Genomic DNA, 21,557 nt, shown 5'->3' on the forward strand with positions numbered 1-21,557 from the left:
CTGCCCTGGGTCAGAAGCAATGTAGCAAGACACTGCACATCCACAGCAAGGCCGCTTCACTTAATTGGTGACTCCCATCTCCATACCCTTATGCAGAAAAAGATTTATATAGATATAAAAGAAATATGTATTTTCTTTTACTTCCTTTATCTATTATCATCATTACTATCATACCACCTATTTTTGCTACTCCAATATGGGTAGACCCAGTTTTTCTAGCCTCATCTTATGTCTGTATCTGGTTGATGTCTTATGCCTCTTATCATTACTGTGTAGTGATATCACTATTGCATATTCATGATGTGTATATTTACCTAGTTGTATTATACGGGAGGGGGAGCTATGCTCGTGGTGACCCATTCTTGTATCTCGCAAGATCAAGTTTGTTCCTAAATTCTTGTATTGTGTTTGCACACACTATTTCTTCATCCAATTTGTTCCATATATTTATCACTCTGTGTGGGAAGCTTTTTTTTTTTTTTTTTTTTTTAGGTCTCTTCTGTAGTTATCCTTTTTGAGTTTCATTGCATGTCCTCTTTGTTTTTCCTCTGTCCCACTTTAACATGCCCTCTCTATCAAGGCATACTTTTCCTTTCATAATTCTGTAGATGGTTAGTAGGTCCCCTCATTCTCTTCTTTGTTCTAGGGTTGGTAATTCCAGTTTGACCAGTCTTTGTTCATATGTCAGGTTTGCAAGTGTTGGGACCAACTTTGTCGTTGCTCTTTGTATTCTTTCTAATTTTCTTGTATTCTTTTTTGTACTGGATGACCATATCAGCGCTGCATATTCCAGTTTTGGCCTTATCAGTGTTTGTAATATTTTCTTGATCATTTCCTAATCTAGGTATTTGAAGGCCACTTTTATTGATCTCAACAAATTGTATGTTTCTCCAGCTATTTTATATATATATATTGCCGAAACCACAGGGAAATTAAAGTCGGAATACTGAACGTTTTCGTCTATTACGACATCCTCAGAGTATCTTTTCGTCACGCGTTATTGTGATTATTTTTGCAATATACATATATATATATATATATATATATATATATAAATATATTATATATATATATATACATATATATATATATACATTATATACATATATATATATACACACACTTATATATATATTATATATATATATACACACACACACACATACACACGTGTGTATTTACCTAGTTGTATCTCACAGGAAGGGGAGCTACACTCATGGTGTCCCAGCTCTGTATCTTGCCATATCTAACTTGCTGTTAAATTCTTGTACTGTTTTTGCACCACACACTATTGTTTCATGTGTATGTGTGTATATCTAATTGTAGTATACAAGAAAGGAGCAGTGCTTGTTGGATCCCATCTCCTGTTTTCTAGTTTTTCATCATGTACATTTCTAACTTAATCTATATCCTTGATTTCCAATTACTTTATGTACTGTTAGAGCTTGGGCATCTATATGGAAAACTTTAACTCTTCACTCCCTTGATATGTGGTCTTGTCTTTCTTAATTTGTTCCCATAACCTCTTAAAAGTCCCCATCTTTAATCAGGAGATCTCTTCTGTCAATGCAATCTATTCCCTTTAGTGACCTGAATAATGTGATCATATCAACTTTCTCTTCAATCTTTCAAGGTGGCAGACCCAGTACCTTCAGTTTGCTTGCTGCTCTTTGTTCTCTCTAAATCTTACAAATATCCTTTACTCTATGTGGGGACCATACCACTGATGCATATTCCAGTCTCGGACAAATCTGGGTTTCGACGAGTTTTTCATCATGTCTTCATTCATTAAGTGAAACGCCACCTTGATCTTCTGCAGTAGTCCTTATGTCTCTCCCACAATCGTGCTGATATGTCTGTCAGGTGACAAATATTTTATCAACACTTCCAAATCTTCCTTTTCTTTTGTTTTTATAATGGATTCACTTTCCACAGAGGATGGTCTTTTGCCACTACTGCCCATTTCCAGTACAATGCATTTTTTGGTATTCAACCTCTTCCATACAATGATGCATACCTAGGCATCATGAGCTACGAATAGGTATATGAGGATGCCAGTTTCAGTGTTGATTATTTATTTTGAAGTTGTAACTGAATGACCACTGAATTCTAAGAACTGGCTCGATCATATTTTCTGTGTTTATTATTACTCATTAAAAGAGAATGAGTAATACAGCAGTGACTTTATATTCCATAATGCAAGTATTGTGATGCATCAATAATCATACCTCAGGCATCCGATGCTGTGCACAAGAAGTTGACTCATACTGAAGAGGTTACCTTTATTTTGCATTCTGGGCTCCATAAAAAAAAAAAAATCTCTAGATTTTTTTGTAAGTCTACTGTCCTCATTTATCATTATTCTCATAATTTCTGCATCATCTACAAACATGCTGGCAGAGCTTGTTGTTCCTTCCATGTATTTACCTAGTTGTAATATACGGGAGGGGAGCTATGCTCGTGGTGACCCGTCTTTGTATCTCTCCACATCAAGTTTTATCTTCAAATCTTGCATAGTGTTAGCACATATTGTTTTGTTGTCTAATTTGTTCGATGTATTTATCACTCTGTCTGGGAAACTGTTCCTTTTCAAGTGTGTGTGTGTGTGTGTGCATATCTACCTAAATGTACTACAGAAATTTTAGAAAAGGAGAAAGGCGGTCTTTTTCTTCTCTTGAGGATTTGGAGAAGGCATATAACAGGGTTGACCAAGGCATCCTAGAGTTTGTTTGGTATGTATGGGATAGGAGGAATTCTGTTGAGGGTGGTCAAAAGTTTTTACAATGACTAATGGAACTCATGTACAGGGTTGGGAATGGGAACTGAATGGTTTGAGGTGAAGGTGGGGTTGTACCAGGATTGCATAATGTTACCTTGGTTGCATATGAATCTGGTGGTAAGGGCGATAATTACAAGGTCTGGTGTCGGTGAATGTGGAGAGAATGTAAAGGTGAACTGGCTGTTTGCAGATGACAATGCATTTGTGGCTGAGTCTAAGAACAAATGCAAGCAGTTGGTCGTAGAGTTTGGGTGTGTGAGAGCAGATTGAAAGTAAATGTGAGCAAAATGAAAGTGACAAGATTATCAGGAGCAATGGTGGCCTGGAGGAGTTTAATGGGTGAGAGGCTGGGTGTGGGGAGCTTTAAGTATTTGGGGTATCACAAGGCACTGAATGGAGTGGAGGTGAATTAATGAGTAAAGGATAATAGTGTCAAAGAGGAATGAAACTTTTAGGGGGATGAACACAATGAGAATGTTGTACTATGTCTGATCCCATGGTGTTGCATACGGGCCAAGATTTGGAATCTGATGGGGAGGCAGGCAGACAAGGAAGGATAGTAAGAATTGTTAAATTGAGGCAGTGGGCAGAGATGGAGAGTTGTCAGATAGGGTTGATCAAATAGTGCCAATGATGTTTTTGGTTTATGGACAGAATGAACAAAGAGTGACAAGATGCATATAAAAGGCAAAAGTGGTTGGAATAAACCTGAGAAGACCAAAAATCATGAGGATAGAACAAGGTGCATAAATCATTAGATTCAAGACAAATCAAGCAAGAAGGAGAGTACAAAAGACAATGAAGAAATGATGCAGCCAAAAAGGTTGACCTTGCCTTTTCTTATATATATATTTAAATGGACAAGGATGGGGAGTTGCTATATATTGATGTGGTGTGGGCAAATCAGTCCCAGTAGCTGAACCCTGCTACAAAAGTCCAGTCTCACTATATTGCATTTGACCCCAGCAATGTGGTTGGGAATTGGGATGACCCTTTCTCCATGAGGTGCTAAGAAGGTAGGGGGAACAAATAGGTTTTAGATAGCCTGAAGATTTCACTAAGCCACCCTCCTCTTAAAAGAAAAGGCTTAGTGGTATGCAACATACATGATTAGACCCATGCTTAAAAGGGCCTTGTCTCTGCCTTCATCTCCATCAATAAATAATCCTACATTGAAAACTATATTTTCTAAAGTCCTTCAAACATATACCCTTCTTAAAATGCATACACACACACACACACCCTTTTTGACATGTCCAGTTTGTTCCAAGTGTCCACCACTCAATGTGGAAAACTGTTTTTCTTCAGATCTCTTCTGTAGCTTTTTTTTTTCATGTCCTCTTGTGTTTCTCTTGTCCCAGTTTAACAAGGACTTAGAAAGAAAATAAAAAAAAAACATGGCTATAGAAGAGATCTGAAGAAAAACAGTTTTCCACATACAGTGATGGAAACTTGGGAAAAAAAATAAAAAAAATAAAAAAAAAATAATAAAAAGTGTGCCCAAGAACTATTCATGAGTTTAAGAGCAAACCACTGCAAGATACAAATGTAGGACACCACGAGCGTAGCTCCCCTTCCCGCAAAATACAACTAGGTAAATGTACAACCTGGTATGACAACCATGTGCCAAAGATTAGTGAATGAAAGAAGCAAAAACAAGGCATTCAGCAAAAGGTGTGAGACGGCATTAAAGCCGAGAGAGAAAAAAAAAAAAAAAAAAAAAAAAAATTACAACTAGAAATGACTAAACAATAATCCCAAGGGAGTGCAGTGTTGTAGATATATGCAGATTAGGCACCTTAACTTACACTCTCTGGAAAGATGCAGTGTGGAGTGATCTAATAGAGATGTTTAAGTGGATCAAAGGCTTTAACAAGGGTGATACAAACATGGTCATCATATTAAGACAACAGAGCAGGACTTGCGGTAATGGACTTAAACTGGACATATTTAGATTTAAAAAGGAAATAAGCAAGAATTGGTTTACTAATATGGTGGTCAAGAAATGGAACAGACTTAGTAACCATGTAGTGAGCACTGAAACTATCACTTTTTATAAGAAACAGACAATTTTATGAGGATGACAGGCAGTAATTGACATGGAACTGCCTAATGTAGGCCCCATGTTCTCTTGCTGTCTCCTTCATTCTTATGTTATTAAAAGATTAACTGAAACTGTTTTACAGGTTTATAAAGGATAAATTGTGACAAAGGAAGTAATTACCAAGCTAATAGTGGGTGGCGAGGTCTTTGAGGCAGCTTCAGCTCATGCACAAACAATGGAAATTTTCAATCGGTCTTCACAAAGGAGATCAAGGAAAACAAGAATTTGGATTTTGAAGATATGAATGTATGTGTGCAGAAAGTGCTCAAATCTTTTGGGATTGCTGGACCTGATGAGATCTTAAACTGGATACTCAACGTAGTAAACAACTGGTGGACATGATTCACAGTCTTATTGTATGCTCATTAAAAGAAGGCATAGTGTTGCATGATTGGAAAAGGGCATAGCATCAATTCACAGAGGTATCAATGATCACCACAATAGTGAAAATATGTGAAAATATTATGAAAAATCAATGGACCAAATATCTTGAAGAGATGAATATTCTGACAGACTGTCCGTTTGGCTTCGGATCTGGAAAGTCACGTGTGTCAAACCTTTTAACCTTTCACTCGAGAGTTACTGATGTGCTGCAAGAGACGGAGGGCTGGGTGGAGCATGTGTATCTCAAACCTAGAGATGAATTTTGGTGAAGTACCCCGCCAGTTTGATGAAGCGGCCTTGCTGTGGATGTGCTGTGGATGTGCTGTGTCTTGCGACACTGCTTCTGACCCAGGGCAGTGGACAGGGTGCAGGGATGACCCGTCATCCAAGAGGTACTAAGATAAGAGGGAGTGTAGAGGGGTGTGGAGTGTATTCAGGGATGGAATGGGTGGGAATGATTTTATGACTTTTCCTTTTTGACTACCCCCCGTGTAAGGGGGAAAAAGCCTTTGGTATATGTATGTACCTCATAACTGACTAATGTGGAAATTGGAGCATATTAAAGAACCAAGAGACAAACTACTTGAAGTGATGAAAGATTTTCTGAAGGGAAGATACACAAGAACAATAGTAAAGTACAAATGGTCAGGGTAGAGAGCAGTTACCAGCATAGTTCCACAAAGCTCAGTGCTTATGCCAATGTTTTCTATCCATGTCAAGGACATGATGGTACAACAAGCTATGCCAACATGTTTGTAGATGATGCAAAAATCATGCGGATTGTGAAAAACAAGGACTACTGGCTATAACAAAGAGATTGAGACACTATTTTTGCATGGTGCCAAGAACTGAAAATGAATTTCAATACCACAAAATGCAAAGAACTGGAAATGTACAATAGCAACAAAAGACAAAAATTAATTTCAATACAACAAAATGCAAAGAGCTGGAAATGTACAATAGCAACAAAAGACAATCTTTAAACTATTTATTAGGAGGTGAATCCATTATAAAAGCAAAAGGAGAATGATTTGGGAATGTTGAAAAAGACAACCCGTCAAATGACAGACATATTACCAGAAAAATACAAAATTAATAAAACATTACATGGAAAATGCAAAATGAAAGTCAAAATGTAACTCATGTAGATCGTGTATATGTATGCCCACATGGCCAATTTGAAGTATCTTGATATAACCTTATACCATTGACCATATATATCTTTAATTTTGCCCCCTGCCTACAAAAATTCCTGTGGATGCCCATGGAAACATAATAGAATGGGTAAAATATTTCTAAACCACTTTGGTATGATGATGCCTACATAGGCATCATGACGCATGAGTGGGTACATAAGGAAGTTAGGTGAAAGTAGCCAAAAAGAATTCAACACATGGTTTAACATATCTAGGAAAAGAGCATTGCTTCAACTGTGTAGTCATTGCCCCCAAAGGAGTTCATTTATGGTGTGGCACATATCATGGCACAGTGGGCAAAGGGGTGAACTTGGGATCATAGTTCTAGGTTCGAGTCCTGAACGTATGAGAAGAAACAAAGTCTGGTCCGACTAATTGGGCATAAGGTATTGAAAACTAGGTAAATACAGATGGAAGCAATCACCAAGTTGGTGTGTTCTTTGAAGAGGCCTCAGTTCAGGCAGAAATAATGAATGAAAGTTTCCAATTGGTCTTCACAAAAGGGTGCAACTTTTTGGAGAAAAGTGAGGGGAGCAAAAACCAATGTTTAACAGATATAAATGTAGAAGTGGGGAAGTGCTCAATCTCCCAGTATCACTGGACGTGGCAGAAGCCTCAGGACCTGACGGGATCTCAAACTAGATACTTTAAGAATGTAGGGAGCAACTAGTGGACAAGATCGTCTTATTTTATGTTCATTAAAAGAAGGCATTGTGCCACTTGATTGGTAAAGGGCAAATATGGTGCCAATACACAAAGATGGAAACAAGGAAACTTCACTAGCCAGTATAATAGTGAAATTATGTGAAAGGATTGTGAAAGATCAATGGACCAAATATCTTGAAAAGATGAACATTCTGACAGTCAGTCTGGCTTCAGATTTAGAAGGTCATGTGTGTTGAACCTTTTAAGCTTATACTCAAGAGTGATTGAAATGCTGCAAGAAAGAGTGGGCTGGGTGGACTGCATGTATCTGGACCTAGACAAGGCATCTGATAAAGTACCTCACAGTGGAAATTGGGGCATGTTGGAGGACTGAGACACAAAATAATAGAATGGATTAAAGACTTTTTGAAGGAAAGATACTTGAGGACAGTAGTAAAGGACAAGATGTCAAGCTGGAGACCAGTAATGAGCAGAGTACCTCAAGGTTCAGTGTTAGCACCAATAATGTTTCTGATCTATGTTAATGACATGATGGAAGGAACAACAAGCTATGCCAACAAGTTTGCAGCTAATGCAATAATCTTGAGAAGAGTGAAAAACGATAGCTGTAGAATAGTGCAAAAAGATCTAGACACTATTTTTGTATGGAGCCAAGAATTGAAAATTAAGTTCAATACCAAAACATACAAAGTACTTGAAATGGGCAATAGCAGCAAACAGCCACCCTTAAACTATTCCTTGGGAAGGGAGCACATTACAAAAGCAAAAGAGGAGACTTGGGAGTCTCGATAAACGACAACCTCTCACCTGACAGATATATCAGCAGGATTGTGGGTGAGACATACGGACTATGCAGAAGATTAAAGTGGCATTCCACTATATGGGCGAAGAGATGATGAAAACAATTATCGAAACCCCTTATACGTCCAAGACTGGAATATGCATCAGTAGTGTGGTCCCTACACAGAGTGAAGGATATAAGCAAGATTGAGAGAATACAAAGGGCAGCAACCAAACAGGGGCCCAGTCTGGCAGGTAAACTATACAAGGAATGAATGAAGGTACTGGGTCAACCATCTTCGAAAGATCAAAGAGAAAGAGGGGACTTGACTGCAGTGTTCTGGTCATTAACGGGGACAGATTGCATTGATAGAAGAGATCCCCTGATTACAGATGGGAGGGCTTTAAGAGGTCATGGAAGTAAATCAAGAGACCACATGTCAAAAGGAATTGAATACAGTTTTCCACATAGATGTAAAAATATGTGGAATAGATTAGGTGATATAGCCAAGTTCAAACAAATACACAAGTTCAAATCTAAATATGATCACTGGAAATCAAAGATACAGATTAAGTTGGATGCATACATGAATCTGAGTCTAGGTATGTCTAGCAGACAGGACCCAACAAGTGCTGTTCATTGCCTGTATACTACAATTAGGTAAATACAGTAAACCTTAAATAAACTGATCCTCGAACTGAATTTTGAGTAAACCAATCCCTTTATGCCAATTAAATTTCCTTCAATAAATTGACCACACAACCAGTTTATCAGATGAGTTTGAAAGCCAACCAAATACATCAGTGACACTGTGTATGTGTGCAACCAAACACAGCACCCCTTCTTTTTTTGGGAAGTGCAACAGTCAAAAAGATTTTCATTTGATGCACCTTATTATTTATACTACATTAAGCAGAATACCACTACAGTTACTGTGAAAAAAGGAGAAAGCCACATTTTAGAAATTCATGTTGCTGAATGCTTCACCATTTAAACCAACACTCAGTTTGTTTATAAGGTGCTGTTACCATCTTATTAACCAAATTTTCTGATAAACCGACAGGCATCTCCACCGAATGAGTTCAGTTAATCGAGGGTTTACTGTACTAGCCATTCAGTAAAATCAACTTAAGTACATCCTCCTCTCTATTATTCCCAATCTATATGCCATTTGATCCCCCATGTATATTAAAGGAAACTGTACCGTAAAACAAGTATCACTTTTTGGGATCATGCCAATGATTTCAGTTAATTCCATGACACGTGGCAGCACTTTTTCCCCATGTTGACGTCTCACAAGTGAGACAGGTGGGTTGGGATGGGTAATCAGTTATAATCCTAAAAAGTTATACTCATTATATATACAGTTAGACCTTTGCTAAACATGAGTGTTAGATTCCTTAGCAGTCATGCAGGGTGAAATTTGTGTTGGACGAATAATAGGTCTTATGGGAAAAAATAGGTTAGGTTCCCAGACCCTCTCCAGACCCTGGCGTACGACACAACCAGGCAGACTATTCAAATTGTGCTATCATGAAGCATGGTGTTCAGCAAATGATGGGTTATCTTACCTATTTGTGTAAACATGAAGTTTTGTGCACAGTGAAGTCGTGTTGGACAAGATCTGATAGTACGTACACACACACAGAGAAAAGAGAAAGAAAAAAAAGGGGTGAGAGAGAGAGAGAGAGAGAGAGAGAGAGAGAGAGAGAGAGAGAGAGAGAGAGAGAGAGAGAGAGAGAGAGAGAGAGAGAGAGAGAGAGAGAGAGAGAGAGCGAGAGAGAGAGAGAGAGAGAGCATGTACTAAGGTTAATTTGGCACAACGTATGCCACACCCTGAACGGACTCTTTTAAGCGCAGGTGGTAAATACACACATACATACAAGTGAAATATAGCATCACACTTGTATAAAAAAAATCAGTTAGGGTGAAGTTAGGAGGTACAGTTTCCTATACATAAATGTAAACTTATGGAACAAGTTGGATGAAAATATAATCTTAGTCAACACTGTAAACAAATCTAATATAATGTTTGATGGAGGCAGAGATCCCCTATGAGCACAGGTCCAACCCCACATACTAAAACTAGGTACATAGGACATACACACATGCACACACAGTGATCCTGGATAAAAAATAAAAAAAAATTGGCATGTGCGAAGGAAGGGGGGGAAGTAACTTGAATTGGGTAAATGTAGATGCGGGGTGGGGGGTGACTGAATTTTGTAAATATAGATGATGCTTTTAAAGAGACGTACTCTGTAGCACGAATATGATGATTTTGAATATAATTTTAAGTATATGTTCTCTTTTTTTTCAGAATATTGGGCAAAAGTAATACTAATCTTACATTTTAAAGATTTACCCTCAATGATGTGTTGAATGTACATCTGCCACTGTAATACTGCTTTCTGCCATGTACCCGGTGTACATGTGGCCAGTTTCTCAACCTCTACAATGAGGTAACAGAACAAGTGGGTGGGAAGCTTCAGCCCCCTCAGCCTCCCCCGATCCACCACTGTGCACACACTCTTAAAGCAAAGGTTCTACGTACCTCTAGTAGGTGTATTCCATTCTACCTTGTACCCTTTGTTTGCTAAGCAGCATTTCAGTAGAATCAGTTACAATACAAATGAAATAGTAGTGTAATTATTTTTTTTTTCTTTTTGCACCATCAAATATTGTCTCAAAATTGTATACATATGCCTGCATGATATGTAAAATACTGTAAGGAAGTAGTGTACTTCCGGGGATCTTTTAACGTACCCCAGTACGGGAACCTCTGCTATAAAAGGATGTTAATGAAGTAAATCTATATAGATGGATGAACTCCTGGAATACCAAAGAACATGACAGCCCAAGTTAGAACTATACATAAATCTGAAATAAGAAATGGTGATTGAAAAATAAGTGACTCCTGTCTCTATATTTTTTCAATCATCATACCATATCTTAAATGAAGCACTGAGCTACCTTCCCGCATGCTACAATTTAGTAAATACAAAACTGGTTCCCAACCTTGATGATAAAACATGATTAAAAGCACTGCATCTACCATTATTGAAAGAAATTAAAGCCACAAGTAACTTGGAGAGTAGTGTTTAGGTCATTAAAGGGAGTAGACAAAACTGACAAATCTTTTTGTTTGTCTCGTGGTGAATGGACATCTCTCCTGAGAAGAAAAATAGCGATAAGAGAGGAAAAATGCCAAGTACATCAGGATTGGACAGGTATAGGGGTTCTGGACATGTGGTATGTGAAAACTGACATGGAATGAGATAAAAGAAAAGCAATAGGAAAATATTAAAATTAGAAATGGAACAGAAAGGACATGGTTGAATGTTAAGAAGCAAACAAATGGCAAGCACAGGAGATCAATGGAGCTCAATTTGGAAACTGGCTATGAACCTGTGATAAAGGAAACTGGAAATGCAGGGGGGGGGTGGAAGTAAGCTGTACGGAGAGAGAGGGGAGCAAGTAAATGTCTTTAGGGACTGAAATGCTTCATGAGAAATTGTCATCTGAGAATGAATGCAAAGAGAATATCATATGAAGAGATGATTGTGCCTATGACATTGTAAGATGAAAGGAAAACAATGGGTGGTGGATGGGAGTGGATGGCCTTGGTTGGTTACTTCCTTTACAAAGGGTAACGAGATCCTTGGTATATGGATAGGAAATATGGATCAGCATCCAAAGACAAGAATGGCAAAAATAAACTACTGTTGATAACAGATGTAAAAAATATGTAAATGTTGAGGAACAATTTGAATATGTCAACAGAATGTCTGCTCATGGGGAAATAACTAGGTTGATTGCACAATTCAATAAAGAGGAACAGCTATGTTTGTGTGTGTGGGGGGGGTCAATTATTAAGAGTGAATATGACTGGAAAGTAAAGGTGTCAAAGCTTAGCGTAAACAAGGATATCATGAAAATAAATGGTGTCATTTCAGCAGAGGTCCACCACAAGCTTAATTTTTCTTTTTCTTTTCCTTTTTTTCCCCTAGATCAACTTGCTTTGTCAATTATGTAAAATTTTCTTGAATGAATGAAGACCTTCAGCAAATGTATGTTTTTTTCTACTGTAATTTATTTTTGGCTGGCTCCACAATATAATGGACATAATATACTTGCATTCCCTTTGGTCCATCACATAAACAAGAATGCCAGAAAGAACAAGAATGTAAATGTCATTACATCAACACAATTCGTTTCCTTACCCCTCACATGCTAAACACTGCCATAATCACAGTGTATTTCTGGCAGAATTCATACAGAAATCATGTCTGTATGAATCACACTAAAATGTTGACTTCTGACATTCTTGACAAGAGGGGTGGAAGACATCTGCTGAAATTTTACTAAGTAATTATCCAAGAATAAAAGTAGTGGAAACACATGAGAACAGCAACAACTGTTACCTAGTTTCAAAGACTGAAATCCTGTAGTCCTACAGTGGCCAAAAATAATCCTTGGGTCATTATATTTCCCTAGGAAGAAACTTTGGCCAGTTGTAAGTACAGGTATTCGTCTATTTACAAAATATAGTGATCTGGTTGTTGTGCAATTAGAAAATAATTCAAACAGAAAATGGAGTGTATTTCCCTACAGTTTTGCATATCATGGGTATGGGAGGGACAAATCCCCACCTATCATGTCACAAAAACTAATTAATTTTGCAAATAAACACACACTGCATTATGAACATATACATGTTTTACTACTATAATAATAGTACAAGAAAATGGTGGGAGTAGTTGTGTACAGAGTGGGAATGACCAGGTGACTGCCTAATGTGCGATTTGAAAATGCAGTTGGCCCAGAATGCATTTTTTAAAAATGAAATTTGAAATAAATTTCTAGTACTACATGGCATACTAATGCAAAAAACATGTTCCTAGAACTGTATCATATTTGTGTGGGACTTTTTATGTCATCAGCTGAAATCTTGAGAAGGGGCATGTTTAAACAATGCCAGCTCGCCTAGTTTGTAAATACGGAGGAGCAGAAATCGATAACGATCTTGGGCCTGACCTAGGAAAAGTGCCAGCCCAGATGTAGGGGAGGATATAATTATGAAAATGACTAGCAGGATCACCACTGGCACACCCATCCTTGGTCCTTTAAGCACTGGAGAATGGGTACACATTAAGTAATCAAGATCAAACTGAATAAAGACTTGCTGGGGGGAGAGATCTACATAACAAGGGTCTCTTCCACCTTATGATGGGAGGTGACAGCCAAGGCATGCACCACCCATTCCACTACCCCCATTTGTTTCCTTCCTTCTCATCTTAGCTCCTCGAGGAAGAAGGGTCATCCTTGTACTGCCCAGGTCAAAAGCAATGCAGCAAGATGCAGAGGATAAACATGTCATGTTTGTGGGATGGAACGTGAAACGCATTTCAACCAGACCACAATAGGAAAAATACCATCCTAAAACAAGTTATTATGGATATCAAAATACATGAAGAAATTGTAATGTCGGTACATATATGATAAGTGTATTTACCTAATTCTACGCTACAGTAGAGGAGCAACACTCATTGGGTCCCATGTGTGTGTGTGTGTATGTATGTGTGTTTCACCAGTCTTGGATCATGTGTTGGACTTGTCACTGACAGCTATTACCCTTCCAGATGAGAGCTCAGGGATCATATACTGCCCAATCGGTAATGAAACTAACACACACACCCCCAGCTTTTTGCCCAACAAAGTTGGAATGCCAGCTCACAGTGCAGTGATGCCGAGATTTTTAGGACTCAAACTCTGAAAGCTGAATTAACAATCGAGAGCAATGACAATGCATTGCTGAACCATGCACGAGCACCTGTGTGGTGTGTGCATTTACCTAGTTGTACCATACAGGAAGGGGAGCTATGCTCATGATGTCCCGCCTGTGTCTTGCCATATCTAATTTGCTGTCTGTGTGTGTGTGTATGAGAGAGAAATTAAACACAAAGTACAATGAATGAGAATGTTGGGATAAGGGGAGCAAGCATGAGATAAGCAATATAGGAAGAACGAATGAAAAAGGACCTGGTCAGGGAGCCCATGGAAAAAGCAAAGAGGGCAGAACACAAGACATAATTTTACTGAAGAAACTGAGGTGGAATCCAGTGAGAAAAGTGGAAATATGTACACCAATGTACATAGAATGATATCAGCCTGGTTAGATATCAGTCATTATTCAAAATATACTTTCCTGAGACCAAACTTAATGAATTTGGATATAAAAATGCAAGGGCAGATGAGATTTCCAATTATATATATATATATATATATATATATATAGAGAGAGAGAGAGAGAGAGAGAGAGAGAGAGAGAGAGAGAGAGAAAATATAAACTAAATAAAATGAAATTATTAAATGTTTTCTACAAAGTGAAAGAGAATCCTTTGACTGGAAAAAAGGAAATTTGGTCCTGATTTAAAAGAGTGGAGTTAAAGATGAACATCTGAGTTTTCTACCAGTATACTTGACCTGTTTTTAATCAATTGATGAACGTATTGTGAAAAACAATATACTCTGATAACAAATTTCAGAGCAGGGTTTGGTGCAATTAATCTACTAAGTTTTTCTTTGAGAGCAGTTGACCTACAGCATGAGAAAGAGTATATTCTAATATTGGAGAGGAAAGAAAGAAAGAAAGAAGGAAATGTCCGAATGGTGGGTAGTGACTAGTGGGGCCCCACAGGGCTTGGTACAGGTGCCTATGTTCTTGATATATGTCAATATGATACATGGAATTAACAGCTATGCTAATCAATTTGCCGAGGCAAAGATCACAAAAAGAGTAAAATGTGAATTGTACTGCAAACTCCTACAGAAAACCTTGACATGATTCATAAATGGAGCCAGAAATGAAAACAAAACATTATGGAGAAAACAGTCAATGTGTAAATGAAGAGACCATGATGAACACAGATGGTTGTATCTCAAGACCGTGATGAAAGTGTTGACAAGTTTACGAAGATAGGCAGAAAGGAGACAATTCCCTCTAGCATCCATTTGCAGTACCACCAATTCCCGATATTCATCACTAATCCCACACTGACAAATGTAAGGAAGGTTCTTCACAATATATATATATATTGAGAGAAGACACAAAAAGAGGGTTTGCATGTGTTCCTGACTCACCACAGTACTGGACCATGTGCTGGATTCATGATTGACAGCTATTACCCTCCTGGAGAGCTCTGAGCTCATACATGGCCTGATCTATGGGTAATTCTATGATCTTACACACTTACATACTACCCCAACTCCTAACATACAAGTTAAGACAAAACTGGGATTATCCACACTGGAAAAAGAGAAGTGAGAGGCGATATCATTACTGTTTTTAGAACAAGGACGTAGAAAAAAAACGACAAAGGATCCATTTGTATGGGTTGGAAAAAATATCAAGACACAGCAAGAAAATCAAAAGATGGAATGTTTAAAGGACATTAGAAATATAGTTTTCCACACAGATGCATTAACTTGAAGAAACTATGAGAAAAAGTCCAGGAGGACAACATATATTCATCTAAAACAAGGTTTGGTTTGTGAAAACACAAATGGTCTCCATGAGCATAACTCCAATCCTGTATATTACAATTACTACAAAGAGCAGTGCACATACACACAAACATGAACTACATACTTATGTATAACCATGCATTCATGTGTGTAAATTTTGTCAAGATATGTTCAGCAAGTTACAAGGCAACCATCTTCCAACAAAAGACTGCACCTTGAGCATCACTAGAAATGACCTTTACCATCTCTACTATGAACGTTGCTGTATAGCCCTCACATTGGTGCAATTTTCCTCTCTTGCTAAATCATTACTGAAAGCAACATTCATGTCCTCCTAACTCACAATTGCCCTTGATAAAAAATACCGGGTAAATGGCATCCTGCCCAACAGAAAAAAAAAAAAATAAATAAATAAATAAATAGAAATAGATAATAATAAAAATAAAATGCAATAATAATCACACAAAAAAAAAGCATAGAAAATAAACAAATAAATAAAGTGTATGAAACATGACCTAGACATCAAATATGTATGAATTATCCACTTCTCTACCTTTTAAGAAATATGCATAGAAACATTCTGGGTTTCAAAACTACCCTATATAATTGATAAAAAATCTATGTAAGGCACTATCTGAAGACACTTGGTAACTTGAAGGCAACTCCTATTTTGGAGCATTTATAAAGCACAGGGAAGGTTGATCCCTCACCATTACTGGCCAGGACATGATTCCTACAAAACTTGAACAATAAATAATCTCAGCATACATGGCAACCATCATATTCTCTACCTCTAAGTTACGCAACAAAGTACATTCCTAGACTGAAATTTGAAATTAAACAATATATATGATTTCAATGAAAACAAAATTTGGGTTTGTTGAAAATTGTCAGGTTAAATCTTAAAACATATATATTAGCTTTTTCAGTTAGGCTTGATGTCTTTCACTGAGAGGGTCCTTACAACTAAAAAATATAACTCAACACACGGCACACACGTGACTAAAGGTAAAACTTCCCTACACACACAAAGTGGCCAGAGCCTCACTTGCCTAAAAGTTGGTCATGTCATTATACAGAATGACTGCAAAATATTTCTTTCCATTTTGATTTATGACACCAATTCATGACTAAAATCTAAGAATGACTGGTAAAAAGCAATGACAAGATTTTTCAAATTCAAGAATCAGTCTGGCTTATCTTTATCTGAACACTTAGTGATCCTGTCTCTGCATAAGAGTTCCTAAAAAACTTTGTATGTACCAACCGCAATATTCCAGCTGTGTACATGACCTAGGACAACTGACTTTCAATGGTACAAACAAAAACTATAGCATAATATACTGTTGCAAAAATGAAAGCAATTTTCAACAAAACTTAAAAACTATGCATGTATACAACAAACATTCTACTTGACTAACTTCAAAGTAAATTAGCACCTTTTAAGTGAAACGAGTTTGCAAGTAAAATCCACTTGCTTTTGGCATAACATCAACAGTGACTCAGTGAAAAGGTAACAACCTGGAAGACACATATCACATTTAAAAAACTGGCCTTTCAATTTTAAAACTTCTGAGACTTGCAACAGTCCCAAAAGTCCCACAGGACACTGTGCCCCAGGTTTAACGTTGCTTCACCACAATGCCTATGGGACAAATCTTTGGATCTTGACTGGTACTGGGCTTTAACATGCCACTGTTGATTTTTTATCTTTATATAATTATTATTTTTCATTTCATTTTTTTTTTTTTTTTTTTTTTTTTTTTTTTGTGCATACACAAATATCTTGTGCAATATGTGCTACTGTTTCTGACTCAATTTGCTAACAATTGATGCCAAATTGTTGCCTTTGGCTAAATTGATAGCCTCAATGGCCTCCATTGCCTCCATGGAAGACGGTGTCATGTCTACTCCAGGCTCGGCCTTAACGGCAGCTTTGCTTCCCGAAGGTGGGGAACTAACTTTCTTAGATCTCACACTTAAAGCTGGTGATGACATCTTGGAAGGAGTGGTGCTTGTGGTGGTTGGAGGAGAAGTGGTGGTTGTGGTGGTAGCTAAGCTGGTGCTATTACTACTGGATTTGCCCGTCAATTTCTTAAACGAGTTTTTCAACTCCACATTCCTCAGCTTATGAACATTGGACAGGTGTTTGCGCATTGTATCACGTGTACGAGTGATGATTCCACAGATGATACACTTGTATGTGATGTCCTGATGTGTCTCGAGATGAACGCGCATATTGTACGCGTTGGAGAGCACTTTAGCGCACACAGGACACGGCGTGGGCACTGCTTTCTTCCCCCCGTAACCACCGTCACCGCACAACAATTCATTAAATACAGGATGACCACCTGAAAGTAATTAAAACCAACACTTAACATCCACTACTACAACTATTAATCTGAACAAATGAATTTTGAATTGACTTAAGTTTTCAACAGAAAAAGAATGGCAGCAAGCAATCTACTTTTCAAGAAGTGATTCAAGTTAAGAGCAATCTAGTCATCCTGATTCAATGTGTTGTTTCATTCCAATGCCTTTGGAGTAACATCACATGCAGAGGCACAAGGCTAATGTAGCAAGGAAGAATGAAACCAAAAGTGGTTCTTCTCACCTTTAATGGATTCTAATAATACTACAATCATATCACACTAGCAAATTGAGAAAGTTAGCATCCTATTGTCTAACTTTACTTGTTAAATCAGATATTAGTGACAATCAAATTGAAAATTTCTACTTAATCATGACTTCCAAGTACGAACATGAGGAATTTACATGATTATAATATTTACATATATACATACATACTTAACATATATGGATGTATACATATGCAGTCATCCATATATATGCATACAAAACATACAAGCTCATATATGTGTATATACAAGCCCCAATATACACATATTTATGCACTCATGAACACACAAATGGTATTATATATAATATATATATAATATATATATATATATATATATATATATATGTATATATATATATATTACAAATACACTCATACATAATTACATTATTTACACGTGCACACGCGCGCACACACACATGCATACGTGCACGCACGCACATGCGCGCATACACACAATACATACATTCCTGATACACTTCCAGGAACATAGTTTTTATACCAATGACAAATGTACTCAAACATACAGTGCAGGTATGCACATTCGTACATATGCGCACAGACACACACACATATATGTATATATATAATATATATACAATGAACGTGTTCAAACACATACATATATGACTATATTCATATATGTATGTAAACTATGTATATATGTAATGTATACATGAACATATATATATATACACATGCATACACACACGCACATAAATATATATAATCATTCAATCACAGTAACAGACCATGTACAATGAATACAAATTGGTCCAAAACTTTGACAAACAGGTTGACAATTGGGAGAAGTATAACACTACGTCAAATCTTCGGTCTTGATGGAATGTTGTAGTTGATGAGTGGAATTTTGTGGAGTATTCCAAACCCCAGCAGCAGCAGCAGCAGCAGCAGCCACAAGGGGATCATCGACCATTGATAAGCCTTTGCCAGCAGATTTGTCATTGCCATGCATCTTTAGTACGTGTTTACGGGCCGACTCTGCATTTCGAAATATGGAGCCACAGTGATCACAGCGAGTCACTTGACGCTGGTGAATAGTTCGGATGTGTTTGTACAAATTTTGCACATTAGATATCACCTTTCCACAGATGTAGCATGCAGGTTTGTTGGTGTGACCTGAAACAAGAGAGAAGCCAGGTCACTGGGCCGAATCTTCTCAGCTGTACACTTGGAGCCCTCCTCTGTTTTGTCCTTATGACTGACTCTTGGTCTCGATTCACATGGTGCTGTCCACTTGCCTATACAGCACACTGCTTCAACTTTATGTGCAAGAGCCTTCACAGAAGGCATTACCGGGCCTGGTAGGCATTTGGCTGCTTAGAACCTTCACGGTGGTCCTGTGGTACCAGGAAGGGCCCTTGCATCCCCAACCAGCTTCTCCCCGTGCCTCTTGCTCATGTGCACTGCCATTTGCTCAACTTCTCGGAACTTGGCCCCACAAAATACGCACTTATGCACTTTCATATCATGTCTCCTGGCTAGATGGTCCTTCAGCGCCCACACAGAGTCCAACGAGCAGTTGCATAGGGGACACGCGTTTCTTTTGCAACTATCAACTGCAAAAGAGAAGAGAAAGGACCATCAGCCAGGAAACAACCGCCATGGTGTTTCGAACATCTTCATGGCTTCGACACCACAGGCCAGTACCGTCCCCCACACCTTAGTTTCCTCTTCCAGATTGCCACACTTCTCAATGATCCCATACTACACGATCAAATTCAATCACATGTGAAAGAAATCTGATATGTCAACTCCTGGGAAAAAATTCCGATGCTCTGACCATAAGAAGAATGCCTTGCTAGGGAATGCACTATCAATCACTTAGGTCCTACTATCATTCTTCATTATTCCTCTCTTTCTCTCTCTCTCTCTCTCTCTCTCTGTCTGTCTGTCTTTCTCTCATTTTTTTTTCTTCCAGCCCAAAATATTTACAGCAGTGGATAACTTGAAAATTTAAACCCCTCACATATATGTCTATTCCTGAGCCATGTATTATTAGACAATGTGCTAAACACTTTGGTGAGTAACTTAGTAAGCAATGGAGGAGGGAGAAAAAAAAAAAAAAAAAAAAAAAAAAATTGTAAGAGTCTACATTTGGGACAAATCCATTCCATGTCCACAAAACACACACATTAGTAATATGAGTTAAGCACAGCCACACAAGTTGCATATATCTACAGGTACTGTAGGCCTACAGTCAACACCACACCAAGCAATAAAAATACATTCCTCTCAAAATGCTTTTAATGCTCTAACCTTCAACACTGCTTTCATCAAAATGAAGTGACTTATCAATGAATATTTTGTAAGTAAAAAGAAATTGTAGAAAAAAGTAAAAACTAATTGTTAGGGAAGATATTAAGATAAAAGAAAACCCATCCATGTTTTCTCAACTCTACAAACATGGATATCTTCACTGAATGCCAGAAACAGCATCACATCAACACAGCCCACTACTAACTCGAACAAATTAGTCTCCATTTAAAGGCAGAACACAGCTTGTCATAAATAACACAATCTTGGTAAAGTCACTGTTCTTGATAAGTTTAACTGTATGTTGAAGGTTGAGCATAAACTGGAAACAAATTGCATGTGCAAGTCTTACCTTGAGCAGATGTGTCACTAGACTCCGGGTGACCTCCTCTCCATCCAGCCTGACTAGCTTGAGGCAACACTCCTGCAACAAACACAACAGAATCTCCTATAATCTGTAGACTTTTCTAACCAAATATGAAATATATATACTACAACAATAATAATAATAATAATTATAATAATAATAAAATACATAGAATAAAAATAATAATAAAAAGTAAAAATCAAATAAAAAATAAAGTAAAATAAAACTCAGATTATATTAAAGCACATGAAATAGTTAATAAAGAAAAAATATCCACAAGTGACTCCCCATCATCAACATAGGCAATTAAAAATTAAGAGTGCATTGTTAGACAGTGAAGCATGAGAGAAGGGGTAAAAAAATTATGGATGGATGGCCAACTGAGAAAAGGCAGCAACACCAAGGTAGTAAGGATAGGTCAGAGAGGCGAGGCAAGTGGGAAAGTGGGAGATAAAGAGAGGGAGAGAGGAGATGGAGGGTGAGGAAGTGAGAGAGATAGAAGAGAGGAGAGGAAGGTGAGGAAGTGAGAGAGAAGGGAGGGAGGGAGGGAGAAGGGAGGGAGAGAGAAGATAATAGAGATGAAATGGGAGAATGAGTGGGATAGTGAGTAGGAGAGTGAGTGAAGAAGAGGAGAGAGGGAAGGAGAGAGAGGGAGAGAGAGGGAGAAGGAGAGAGAATTAGTGAGAGGAAGGGAGAGGGAAGGAGAGGATGGGAAAGGGAGGAAGAGGATGGGAGAGGAAGGTAGATAGAGGGAAGGAGACATAGAGAGAGGAATAGAGGGGAACAGAAAAGAGTATAAATGGAAAGGTAGCCTCCCTGCCCACACACTAAATAA

At 37.8% G+C, this 21,557-nt stretch overlaps 1 protein-coding gene across 11 annotated transcripts in view; it reads right to left on the reverse strand.

Moving 5' to 3' along the window:
- LOC143034569 (uncharacterized) overlaps positions 1 to 21,557 on the reverse strand; it is a 315,113-nt gene that overhangs the window by 190,931 nt on the left and 102,625 nt on the right. For 8 of the 11 annotated variants that reach the window (XM_076200812.1, XM_076200814.1, XM_076200819.1 and 5 more), the window contains exon 5: positions 20,708 to 20,779. In XM_076200812.1, coding sequence (XP_076056927.1) covers positions 20,708 to 20,779 — 72 coding nt within the window. Of the gene's footprint in view, positions 1 to 14,227; positions 17,789 to 18,038; positions 19,659 to 20,707; positions 20,780 to 21,557 lie in introns of those variants that run through there. The other 3 variants (XM_076200813.1, XM_076200820.1, XM_076200823.1) reach the window with 3 other exon arrangements.

The sequence above is a fragment of the Oratosquilla oratoria genome, chromosome 17 (assembly GCF_046742065.1).
Source record: "Oratosquilla oratoria isolate Oo_2021 chromosome 17, ASM4674206v1, whole genome shotgun sequence".
Taxonomy (NCBI): Eukaryota; Metazoa; Arthropoda; class Malacostraca; order Stomatopoda; family Squillidae; genus Oratosquilla; species Oratosquilla oratoria.